At 48.4% G+C, this 13,352-nt stretch overlaps 1 protein-coding gene across 1 annotated transcript in view; it reads right to left on the bottom strand.

Moving 5' to 3' along the window:
* The window catches only part of C11H8orf58 (chromosome 11 C8orf58 homolog), a 34,531-nt gene that overhangs the window by 8,978 nt on the left and 12,201 nt on the right, over window positions 1-13,352 (bottom strand). The window contains exons 2-5 of the mRNA XM_066639653.1: window positions 12,484-12,538; window positions 11,057-11,616; window positions 5,641-6,341; window positions 788-952 (exon numbers count right to left, since the gene is read on the bottom strand). Coding sequence (XP_066495750.1) covers window positions 788-952; window positions 5,641-6,341; window positions 11,057-11,616; window positions 12,484-12,538 — 1,481 coding nt within the window. The remainder of the gene's footprint in view (window positions 1-787; window positions 953-5,640; window positions 6,342-11,056; window positions 11,617-12,483; window positions 12,539-13,352) is intronic.

The raw sequence follows: 13,352 nt of genomic DNA, 5'->3' as shown, positions 1-13,352 counted from the left end.
TTACGTGCCAGTTCAAGCAGCATTCTTGTGAGGAAGGCAACACCATGGCTTTCTCACAAGGAGGCTGCTTAAATTGGCACATAAAGTGGCTATGCCGTACCCCCAAAACTTGAGCCAATCGGGCAAAACCAGTGCTATTTTTTAATTCAGTACACCCAAAATATCTGAATGTTCCAACATGCTTGACAACTAAAAAAAGGGGTTTTTTTTTGCTTTGTTTTGTTTTTTGTAGGTATGCAATTGGTCTCTAGCCCTGCACTGCCTACAAATCTTGGCAGTGGTACTGCACTATCTCAGGCAGAGCTGTTTCCCAGTCCTGGAGTTAAGGCCAGGCATTGAACTCAGGGCCTTCTGCAAGCAATGCCATGTGCTCTACCAAGGACCGATGAACCCTCAGCACACACCGCCATAGGCCAAATCATGCCATTAGTCCATCTAGGCCTGCAGTGAAGCACAGAGGCTCTTCAGAGTTTCAGACTGTTGGTTCCCAGTCTCATCTGGAGACCCTGCCAGGCAATGAACTTGGGACTCCTCGCATGCAAACCTCTGAGCTACACTCCTTCCCCACCCTTCTGGTTATTCCAGGGTGGCTGGAAAAACTGCTGACAACTCTGCTCCCCACTTGATGAAGATTGCCCAGCTCCTCCCCCTCAATGCAAATAAGTAGCCATGCTACATACAAACATATTGATTTAGACTCAAGATCCACCAGTATTCAGTGGGATTAATACCCTAATAAATTGTGTTTAGGATTGTAGCCCTGTCTCACCAGCACCTGCCCACTTACATTCTCAGATTCCTGAGCTCGGATTCTGCACTCCATGACCTGCTGCTGATGCTGAAGTCGCAGGTTGGCCCGCTGCAGCTCTGCTATCTTCTCTAGCATCTGGCAGATGTGCTCCAGGTACCGCAGGCCCTGCCCGGGCATGGTCAGTAAAGGCCCATCTAGCACCTACAGAAGAGGACATACAAGGCTTCAGAGGCAAATTCTCTCTCCCCCACACCCATACACACACACAGAAGAGGTGGACTAAAGCAGGGTTTCTCAAACTGTGAGTCATTACCCAATGTCTAGTGGGTCCTGGGTTGAGCCTTCCCACCCAACCGTGCATCTGGCTGGCTCCAAATTTGAGCCCTCCAGATGCTATTGGGGGCCGCAGGCCTCCAGAAACAGCCAGAAAGTCACTTCTGGGTTTGTGAAATTGACTTCTGTTTGCTTTCAGAGGTCTGTGGAAGCCTGGCACTGAAGAAGGTGAGTTGCGGTGCCCTCTGTTGCAGAATAGATGGATCGTGGCAGGGGAAGTTTGAGAATCCCTGGATTAAAGCATCAGACACTCTAGCCCACCACTCTCTTCTCCTCTCCTCCATATTCCCATTCTGTTCCCCTTTCTCTTTTCATATCCAGGAAGCAGAAGGGGAAGCAGTGAAGACAGGCACCCCCACCTATCTGCTACCCGAGACAACCTCAGGCAGTCTTAGGGGGCAAGCAAGCCCTACCTGCATGTCAGAATACCACCTGCATCCCCAGTCCCTGTACATCTCAACTTCTGCAACTGATAAACCCTACATGACAAGTTAACTATTCAAATCAAGCATGTTTGCATTTTTTTAAAAATTGACATGTTTTATTTCAAATAGTACAGTATTTGAGACCGTGATGAGCAAGATGGATGGATGAGGAGTCTCTCCTTCCTAGGCTAAAAATGCTGGACTGCATGCATAATTGCAAGTTGAGGTCATGGGAGTGTTGGCAGAGGGCAATACATACTAGAAACCACAATAAGAGCATATTGGAAAAGAGGTATCCCTTCTTTTACTATGGAAGTACCCACCACAAGACTGGCCCAAGACTTCCCTGTACCCAAAATGCCACACCAAATGACATCCTCCTTGCCAATGGCACACCAACCATGGCTCCACCACTCCTTTTCCTTTACTCCTGGAAAAAAGGAAGGAGGAAGTAGAGCAGAAGAGGAAGGGTGGAGAACAGAGTGGTGGGCTAGAATGTTTGTAACACTTACCCACCACTTTCCTTTCTTCCATGCCTTCTGTTCCAGTCAGCTCTGGTTTCAAAGCCTTTAGCAAAAACTGTCAAGGTACTTCCAGGTTCTCAGCAAGTATAGGAACTAAAATCTTGTTCTCCTAAGAGCCACATGCTAGAAAAACCTGCATATTATAAAGGTCATGTTGGATGACGCTATCATGTTCTAGATCCCCTGACCTCTGAAACTAGGACATCTGCCCCTCTGCTGTACAGATAAATGCATGTACAGACTGTACTGGCAATCTGTACACAGGTGGATGCATATCTTTTGAACTAGTATGGATGCCACACGAGTGAGGCTCGTGCCCCGAGCAAGAAAGCCCACACCCACAGCATTCCTTCCTCTCCTATGCTCTGACTGGCGCCATGCTGGCAAGATCCTTGCACCAGTGCCCTACACAGAAATGCGGGCCCTCTGCTCAGTGACAGCCAAAAGCTGCCAGAACACAGACAGCTAAGAAACTAGCTCCATAACCACACACGGGCACACCCCAGCCACATTCCAAAAATGAACTCGATATACAGGCTGTATACAGGCTCTCTGTATCCATGGTGTTTCATTCCGCCCACCCAGCGCGGATATGGAAACTGTGGATGTGGAGGAATCTGATATAAAGAGCAATGTCCTGCGCTCCCATGCGCCCATCTACAATTTTCTTTAGTACCAGTGGAAGTACACATGTTTCTTTCTTCAGAACGGAATTGGTTCTTTATTAATCAAGGAATGCGACATGGAGGTAGGCAGTTTGCACACTAGAGGGAGGGGGCAGCAAACATTAAAAGGAAGCATGAAGACTCGTCCCTCTAGCATGCAGGCTGCCTTACCTGCAAGTTGCGTTCATTGATTAAGCAAGAAATTGGTCCATTTTTAAGGGAGATCATGTGCTTCCATTGGTACTAAAGAAAAAAAAGAAGGTAATGGGTGCTGGGGGTGGGTGGGTGGGAAATACAGATAGGTTAACCACCAATACCGGACCCACAGATACAGAGGGAAATCTGTTCACGCAAACCCTTTTCCTGCACCTTGTGGCCAGGCCCTCTTTGCAGCAGGATTGGAAAACAGGAGATACTGGAGGAGCCAAGCAGGGGGGCACGACCCTTCCCACTAACAACCCCCATCTATTCCGTGCCCCAAAGAGTTGCTTTTCCAAACAGTTTTAGGGTGAATGACAAGGCCATCCTAGAGCTGTGCAGAAGAGGCAAGAAAATAAAGTTCTGCCCCAATGCCATAAATACAGATTATACGCGCATCAGACCCACCTCACAGGCTTACCATGTGCTACATGCTACCAAGGCAGCATCAACAAATTATGCAGTAGCAAGACACACAACAGCCCCGGCACATGGATTCAGACATACACAACAAGGCAAGGGGAGAATCCAGAAGACTGATCCCCAGTCCCCTAAATGGTACTCAAAGTAAGAGCTAATGTGGTATAGGATTGGAAAAGCCTAGGTTCAAAACCCCACTCAGCAGCACAGCTCCCTGGGTGAACACATCCTGGATGCCATCTCTCAGCCCAACCTACCTCACAAGGCTGTTGTGAGGATAAAACGGATCTGTGAGAATCATGTTTGCCATTCTAAGCGTCTTGAAGGAAGGGCAGGATAAAAACGCAATAAAGACATTGAGTAAAACCCATCCACCAGGTCTTCCCAAAGGAGGATTTACAAGCTGCTAGTCCACATTACCCAATGCTCCTGCTCTAGCTGCAGCATTCCCAGTGACTCAGAGGAAGTTGAAGTGGGGGGGGAGAGAAGAGATCCTCCTGACCTCAGTGACCACAACTGAGGCACCGGGACAAAAATCTCAAGATGGTCATGGGACGTCCTCCCAGAAAGGCTATTTGAGAACATCGCAGGTAAAGTATTTTGATTACCTGGACAAAAGCCAAAGCAAGAGAGTATGAAATTACGTAAACTCAAATGCATGTTATTTCACTGTTTCTTCTTAAAGCCTTGCCTACCACATAAAATGGAGGTAGGCGAGGAAGGAAGGCGACTCAAGACTCTTTGAAAAGCAGCTCCAACCATCCCCAGTCTCCTTTCATCCTTACCATCATACAGACATTACCTCTGAACAGAGAAAGGCTTTCAAACAGAGGTATGTATCTTGTTGTCATTAACAGACTTTGCTAACTAAAATTTTAACATTTAGGTAGCATTTATGTAGTATTCAAAGCACTTCACATACAGAATCTCTGTACTCTTTGCAAGTCAAGTTAAATATTCCTATCCTAATGAAGGCTGCAGTTGAGAGAGAGAGACTTGCTTACGCCATTTCTGCCCTACATTGCATATATGCAACAAGGACTAAATGTGCACACCTGTGGGCCAGGTAAAAATGGGTTAAAGCTGCAGATCAAACTGATAACCAAGGTATAATCTGAACCAGGGACAATCCACCCACAGACCCCAATCCTACATGTGTTTACTCAAGAATAAATCCCAGTGAGTTTACTTTGACAGTGTGGCAAATCTGATCCTTGAAAACAGCACGGTCTCAAAAAAAAAAAAAGACATGAAACTGATGCTACAGGACATAAGGCAGACCACTGGCGCTGACTTGCCAGAATACATTGGCCTGACTAGCAGTGGCGTAGCTAGAGGGGGGCAAAATGGTAAGTGCTGCAGGCTCCGCAATGCACCATGTAAGCAGCCCCTCCCAGTTGCCGTTGAGGCCATTCTGGGCAGCGATAGCAATGTCCAGGCGCTTGAGCGATGGCTCCGACAGGGAGGGGGAGGAGCTGCTTACACGGCACCTGCAGTACTTACTGTTTTGCCCCCCTATAGCTACACCACTGTTCTCATTGGCTGTGGCAGCTGTCGATCAACACGGGACAAAGAGCATTGTAGCAACGCCAAACGAAGCAGCATTATTAGGGGTCTCACTGAACAGGACTGGGCTGCCAGCCACTGCATTCAGAGGCCACACTATGATCTGGTAGTCGATGAAGGGAGCAGCATTGGCTCTCCCACTCTGGCAACTTATCTGCATTTACTGCATGAGGTTTTCAGATGCCAGCCTGGATTCCAGCAACTGGAATTTCTATTACTTAACATTACCATTGAGAAATATTTATGCTTAATATTACTAGGTAGGAATATGGGTAACCAGAACCCAGATTAAGCAAGCTCTGGACTCCAAAGGAGACCTTACAGCCTCAGCACCTCCCATGGACAATCAGATCAGGAGCGAATGAATGAGTCTCTGACTAAGAGGCAAGGAGCAGATCACATTCCAGCAAGAGGCAATTAAGCCAGGTGTCGTCAGAGGGTGGAATGAAGAGCATTTCCCATACGAAACCACCACGCCCAAGTCAGTGGGCGTGCGCAGATATCAGTTCACTCTGGGATAACATGCTCAACTGCCATGCAGCCGTGATCCCAGCACTCCTGGGATTCCAGTGCTCTGCGATTCCAGTGCTACAAATTCCCACCTTAGACCCTTCTCAGGTTGCAAGATGCCTCCCCTTCCGCAAGTGGCCGGGAGGGGAGAAAAGCCCCATGGCAAAAAATCCAGGGAAGACGAAGAAGCAACATTCCCCCCCCCCCCGTCATGCTATGCTGTAGAGTAGCTGGGCTCTTCTACTTACACGGACCTCTTCTGCCGTGCTCTGTTCCTCCGGGGTGCTGCTGCAGTCAGAGAAAGCTCCACAAGATCCTCCAGCAGTGGCAGCCACTGCCACATGCCCATCTATGGTCCTGGGTAAGCTAGAAGGCTTAAGTCCTTCTAAATCCTCGAGGCTTTGGGGCCTCTGTCCCAGCGGCCTGGTGGCCCGGCCAGGCAAGCGGTGCCTCTGGGATCGCTGCACAACCTGCGCCAGCTTCCTGCTGACTGAGAGATTCCGGTGGTAGGCCTGATCCGAGGCAGGAGCTGGTCCATGCAACGGTGGTCCTTGAGGGCAGGTCTCTTGGGGCCCTGGTGGTGATGGAGCAGTGTCTTCTGATGAAGGCTGAAACCCATCCAGGCAGTCCAGGGAAAAGCTTTTCTCAGACCCTACAGGGGTTGACGGGGAGTGATCGCTGCTGGCCATCTCCACCCCAGAGTCCTCCGATTCAGATTTGAGGAGCCGTCCGCTACTTGTAGGTAAGAAGCCCAATGAGTCGGGCAAGCCCTGGAGAAAATCCTGCTCTGTTGGAGACCCAGCTTGGTCCCAGCCACCCATCTCGCTGCTCACCTTGTCTTCCAGCTCCAGACAGATGGCGAGCTTGGGCACCGGAGGATCCTGCAGCTTTCTATACATGCTCACCGAGGTCAACACCACACGGTTCTCCGCCGGTCTCCAAGTACTATCTGCAATTTGGAAGGGAAACCAACATGGTTAAGGCAGGAGCCTTCCCCATTCCCTGGACAATGACAGCCCTCTGAAACTTGATAAATATAAGGACTTGCCCAGCTGATAGTCCTGCCCTGGCCCCTCCCCTTCGCTCCTCAGAACTGCCACCTCCTAAGGAAACACCAGATTGCAACACACACATTCCAAGAATATTCCTCATATGTGTGTGATTCAGGCAGGAGTTGCCTTTCACTTTAGACAGGCAGTGAGCAGTGGAGGAGAGAGGGGTGTGTGTGATCTTGCTACAGAGAGGATCCTTATATGGAGGGAGGGAACTTATGCAAAGCATAAATACTGCAAACTCTGATATGCCACCCCGGCATCCTTTCACAATGTGTCTTTTAATGGCTTATAGGAAAAAATGAAAAACTTATACTTGCAATTGCAAAGGGGAAGAGGAACCTTCTGCAAACCCCCAGCTTTGACCCACAGATACACTTCCAACCCCAGCACACCAGATCGACACTAGTGCTTTACTCAATGCATTCAATAGGGGCAGGCTCCTCTGTCTAGTTCCTCTGCAAAGTGCCCTGCCTGTTGAAGGCACCAGAAACTGTTGACGGCACAATTTCTCTCAATTTTATCTGCCTGCTGCTACACAACTAACAAAGAACCGTGATGCACCGAGATCCATAGTTATTTTTATATGTAGCAAATGTGAACCAACAGCAAAGATAAGTCAGCTCGTTACCCTTTAAATGTAATTTAATGCACCGAATTAAAAAACAGGGGGGTTAGATTAAAGAAACCACACCCCAAACATGCTTAGCATATATATAAATCTAGTCCTTCAGACTGTTCTAAGTTATTCACATCCATTGTCTTAGTAATATTCACAACAGTCCTGTAAAGTAGGTCAATTACCCAGCACGACTGCAGGTGGGAGGCAGAGAGATCACGGCTTGCCTGGAGTTACCCAGCAAGTTCTTGACCGAAGCGAGACAGGAACCAAGAACTTCCCAGCTTACAGCTCATTCCTCAAGTCATTCCTTTGCTATTTGCTAATGCTAGAGTGAATAGACGCATCTACGGCTGCCAGGTCACAACTGAGAGAACCTGCCTGTCCCTTTCGGCAGGGACAGAATTCAAGTCAAGAGGGGGAGAAAAGTAGGTGAGAGAGGCAATGTAGGAAGAATGGGAGATGCAATGGCTGTATACACTCCCACTGTCTCAAAATATTTCAAGCAAAGGGGCACAAACTTCCTATTTGCCGCCCCCAGGACTCCTCCAGAATAAAATTAAAAGGACGACAACAAGTGTCATGTATGCAAAAAAAGAATGCAAAAAAATGTATACTGTACACTACATTTACAGAACTACAATAGCCATCAGAATTTTGATTCCCACAAGTTGCATGCATTATGGCCCTCTGCAGTTGCCACACTCCAGAGTGGTCCTTGGGCCAAAAAATGTTCCCACTCCTGATTTTTAAAGGAATTGCAGGACCTTTGAGTTGCAATCAGGCTGCCTTGCACACAAATGACAACACAACCCGTCTATCTCCCATCCGCAAGTACAAAGGCAAACCCAAGCAGGTACGGCTCATTGCATGTCAGTTTTATGGGAGGGGGCGGAGGTAATTTCTGCATAGGAGACTCAAGCAGAGATGTGGAAACCCAGAAGAAAATTTTGAAGAAATAATTTACCCCCCCCCCCCAGCGCACTCGCTCGCTTACTTCCTCACTCACTGCTTCTGGACTTCTGTGCTAGGGAACGAACCCTTTTATGAAATATTCCATGTCTCCAAGTTTTCAGTGAAGTTATATTTCTGAGCTTTCTCCAGAAATATGAATCCCCCCTATAGCTGCAGTCAATTTCCAGGTTCAAATATTATCAACCATTCTGACCAGGACAAAACATTACAACTTCTTAAAGTGATCAACTCAGTGGAGGCTCCAATAGTCAAAATTGCATCAACTGTTTAATTTTCCCTGAAGATTTCTGCAAAGTTTCAACTGCCTGCTTCAGCAGGATCAATAAAGGACTTTCCCCCTCTATTGCACAGGGTCACCTGAACACATTTCAAACGAGGAGGGGGGCCCACTCACTTTTTTTCGACCCTCAAGCAACAGCTTCTCAATTGCCTCCTGACGGGTGGTTCCTCCTGTCCCCAGCTCCCTCGTGCACGTTTAATAGAGCCCAAAGCCTACCCTGCAGCCTGCCCTTTGGCTCTTTCCTGGGCACGACACTCTCCTTTGCATTTTACTCCAGACCCTGTTACTCTTCCACATTATTCAAAGCCTGCCAAGCAGGCCACTGCCTACACCCCAGGGAGACCATCCCTTCCTGCCTGCTGCTCTGCTTAAAACGCCAGCGCCTTGCCCAGCTATCTCCCTCTGAGGAATGGAAAAGGTTATTCACTGTGCAAACCAAAGCCACTACGGCAGTGGTTCTCAAACCTTTAAGCATCAGGACCCACTTTTTAGAATGACAATCTGTTGTCATTCTAAGTGACGTCACCACCAGAAGTGATGTTGTTAACCTGGAAGTGATGTCATGGCCGGAAGTGACGTAATCAAGCAGGAAAATTTTTGGCACCCTCCGTGCAACAAAATCAAATTAAGAGTGCAATCCTAAGCGCTTGTTGGGCTGGTGCAAGTCCCTTGCGCCTGCCTGGGAGCGTCACAAATGTGCCATAAAGAATGTTTGCACCTCTGAGGAAGTAAGTCACACAGGTGCGCAGAGGCGATGAGGAAAAGTAAGTCCACGCTGGCTGAGCTCAACCAGTACAGGGGCTGGAGGGGGAGGGCAGAGAGGAGGTGGGAAGGAGGTGTTTCGGGGCAGGGTGAGGGGGGGCGGGCCCATGGATGAGCAGGTAGGGAGTAGGAGGCGGGGCCAGGACCCAGCAATTATGCCAGATCCTAGTCCCCGTTCCCGGGCAGTGCAGAGTGGCTCATGGCTGCTCCATTCTGCTCGGATCTGCACCGCCTTAAATAAATTAAGAATTTATTTAAAAGAAAGAAGAACCCTCCTACCCTTCCCAAGCAATCGCTGATCTGTTTAAAAAAATATTTCCTAAACATCCCAAAGGCTACAATCCTACCCACTTTACTTGCTCATGAGTAAGCCCCACTGACTATCATTGTTAAAACCATATACATAGTAGCCTCTTCAAAGTACAGATCTGTAGGATTTCCCCAAATGCAGTCACATACCATGGTAGCTTCAAGTCTATGAAAAATAAAATGTGCATTGAAATGAATGGGGACCCACCTGAAACTGGCTCACGACAGATTGAGTGGGTTCCGACCCACAGTTTGAGAAACACAGTCCTATCTAACCTACAAACTTAAGAGCGGTTCTCTGACTATCCTGGTTTCTTTCAACCAAACCAACTCAGGAACTGTAGTTTTGAGTGATGCCCAGAGAATTATCAGAGGTTCCTAGTCCTGCATTCAAAGCACAATCACCAGCTTGCCTAGGAAAAGTTTGGGGAAATCTGCAGAGCAAGCTATTTTCAGTGTTTTTCTTGTCACACCACACTTACCTCTATAGCAGCAGGCAAAGGGAACGGGCAAACGGGTTTTCCAGAAGTACAGTTTAAGATTGTGGGGAAGCCTCAGAAGACTTCCCCAATCAGTCATAGAGTCACGTGAGGCTCCATCACACTTGGAAGATAGGGGGGCAGTTTTGCAGAATGGGGAGAGGTGGCACTGCGGACCTTTGCCCCAGGAGTGGGGTGGGATAGGTCCACCACTGCTCTATGGTCTTCTCTATAATCTTCACCACTTGTGGTGTTACTTCTGGAAGACTCTTCTGGGTTCTGTGGCTCTATTTCTAGGGCAACTGTCAGTAGTAATGAATTGTCTGTCCCCTTTTCTCTGCCGGCAGAGCCAGCTGCCCCACAAACAGAGTCACACAACTTGGAAAAGTCTCCTGGAATCCAGAAATGACATCCCAAGAGGCAAAGACCATAGAGGTCAATGTGTCGTGATAAGACAAACATTTAAAGCAGGGGTACCCAAACCCTGGCCTGGGAGCCACTTGCGGCCCTCGGGGGTTCCCAGTTTCCAATGAGCCTCTGGCCCTCTGGAGACTTGATGGAGCCCATGCTGGCCCAACGCAACTTTTCTCAGCATGAAGAACTTTTCTCTGCCCAAAGAATGCTAAGCAGAAGCGGTCCTGGTTGAATTCTGGATGAGAGACTGAAAAAAGTTGACAAAGCTGAAGTGAGAGGATGGAGCCAGGAGGAGTCACTGTTGTGACCTGTGACTGTGCGACAGTGACGGACTCACAAGTGATGCTGCAGGAATGCGGAGTTGTATGGAGAGTCAGTTTCCAAGAAAGAAATAATGATTAACAGTGTGGACGACCTGAAGCTGCTACTTCTGGAAGCTCGGAAGGAGGACCCAGATGCTAGATATGATGACCATGCCATGAAGAAGGATCATAGTTATTATCACCATGGCATGAAGAATTCCATCTCGAAGTGAAGGGTTCTACAAATATTGTAGAACAATTATTGTAAAAACTCATTTGAAATAAAGATTAGTATAGCTGCTCATGTGAACAGCCTTGAGTCTATAAGACTCTTACAATCTGCTGTGACAATCACTGAGAAAGATACAAATGCTGTAAGTACTATTAAAATCAGCAATTTAAATAATTGTTGGATACCTGTTGCGTCCACTGTAGCAGGCATCGGGGTCCCTATAGGCCAGTGATGGCGAACCTATGGCATGCGTGCCACAGGGGGCACTCAAATCCCTTTCTGTGGGCACGAATGCCGTCACCCCAGCACAGAATTTCAACTCTTGAGTTTGAAGCCGCATAAAGCCACGGGGCTGGGTTTTTGCGAGGGTGCCAGGCACGCCACCAGCGGTGGCAGCTCTGGAGGCCCGGCGGGGTGTTGACTGCGAGGGGCGGGCGGCGGCGGCTCTCCATGGGGGTGGCCTCTGCGCCCGGCCCCCTCCTGTGTCCCCGGGCTTCCTCAGCCGGAGCGGGGATGAACTGACAGCGCCGGGGCTTGGAACGCACTGGCTGCCGGGCTGAGCGGCTGGCTGTTGGGGGCTGCTGTCGGCTGCCTTGGTCGGTCGGTGGGTCTGCGGACGGGGTGGTCGCTGGAGCACCTGCCCCCGCCATGAACTAGCAGCAGCAGTTGGCCATCCGGGCAGAGATCCAGCACTTAGATCAGGTAGCATATCATTGCCATCAAAGCTGGGTCGCCGCTCCTCAGTCGTTCTCAGGCTCTCTGTCCTGGGCAGGTTAACTGGCTGTTTGGGGGCTTCATCCCTGCAAATTGGGCATCAGGTGGAAGCTTCAGGCTGCAGTCCTAAACACACTTGCCTGGGAGTAAGTCCCACTGACTAATGGGGCTTACTTCTGAGTAGACAGGCATAGGCTTGAGCCCTGAGGCTGTAGTCCTGTCCACACTTTCCTGGGAGTAAGCCCCACTGACTTGGGGACAATGGGGCTTACTTCTGAGTAGACGGGCCCTTAGAGCCCAATCCTACCTAACTTTCCAGCACCAGTGCATCCCAAGGTAATGGACCAAATGTTCCCATACATTAAGGAGGCTTCTGTGACCGCCCCCCCACCACCACAGGAAGCAGTGCATACTTCATTGGCACAGCAGCAGCAGCACTGGAAAATTGGATAGGATTGGGCCCCAAGTCTGTAGTTGTCCTCGTTCCGCCCCCACCTCTCTTTCACTTGGGCATGAATCTGGTGCAGGCTTTCTCAGAAGTAAGCCTTTTTCAATGTAAACTGAATTCTGAGTAAAGTGTCACAGGATCACTCTGCACATTCCCTGTTCAGTTGTGCCTGCTGCCCTATTCCTTTGCTGTTGTATTTATACAGGGGTTGGTAATAAGTATTAATATTTATGCAGCACTTCAAAAATAATGCCAGGGCATTGTCTTGCCCATACCTGCAGTAACTCTCAGGTAGGTCCGCATTATTATCCTCCAGTTGCAGGTAGCTGATGTCTCTTAGCCACTACACTACACTTGCTAAGGTTCATTTCTCCCTAGTGAGTGGAAATGCCCTTCTTATTCAGTGTAACTTTGGTAACTTCCTTATGTTTAACCTTGTCTAATTGGATCCTGGGCGAAAAGTCATCTTTTAAAGTAGGGGAGAGCAACTGTGTACCCTCTTTACCTGCGTGAAACACTTGAGAAGATAGAAGGGATGACAAAGGACAGCACAGTTAGTTCTGAAAATGAAATCCTTAAAGTGTGGAATTCTCTGCCAAATAATTTTAAGTCAATGAAAGCACTTGGGATTGCTTTGTTTGGATCATCTTATGCTTGTGAGCAGCTGTTTTCAGCTTTGAATGATATCAAATCTGACACCAGAAACAGTCTAACAGATGACCTGAGTGCTGCATGTGTTGCTCTCAAACTTACCAAGTATGAGCCAAGGTTAGACAAATTATCAGCATGCATACAACAGCAAAAATCACATTAATGGTTCAAAAGCAGGCCAAAGGCAAACTTTGACCTTTCAATAAAAAGTTGTATCATTGAAAGCTCTGCTATTGTGTTTTTCTTTAAAGACAAAAGATGTTAATGTATGAGTTGTTTTTTTCTAAACTAAAACCTCAGTATTCAGGTTAAATTGCCGTGTTTGCACTTTGCAATAACTAAGTGGGTTTTGGGTTGAAGTTTGGGCACTCGGTCTCTAAAAGGTTCGCCATCACTACTATAGGCTCTGGCCTAGCAGGCAACAGTAGGAAGCAGAACTTCAGGGGTTGGCCAGGTGTGGAATGGGCTCTCTCCCAAGCCCCTGGCATGTGTCCCTCACCTGGAACCATCTATAGAGCAGCCCTTTAAATACCTCCTCGCCTTTTTTTGCCTTAGCACCGAAGAGATCTCACTTCAGCCATCACAGAGCAATTCCACCCCATTTTATATTCATCCCTCTTAGGGGCTAAAGTGCCCTCCCTTCCTTCTTAAGCACCAGATCCTGGAAGGGTCACTCAGGTTAATTGCGGGACACCAAGTCCCAGCTATAAATTCCTACATCAC

Source organism: Tiliqua scincoides, chromosome 11, assembly GCF_035046505.1.
Source record: "Tiliqua scincoides isolate rTilSci1 chromosome 11, rTilSci1.hap2, whole genome shotgun sequence".
Classification (NCBI taxonomy): domain Eukaryota; kingdom Metazoa; phylum Chordata; class Lepidosauria; order Squamata; family Scincidae; genus Tiliqua; species Tiliqua scincoides.
Note: the sequence above shows the minus strand (reverse complement) of the source record. Positions and strands in the feature narration are given on the sequence as shown.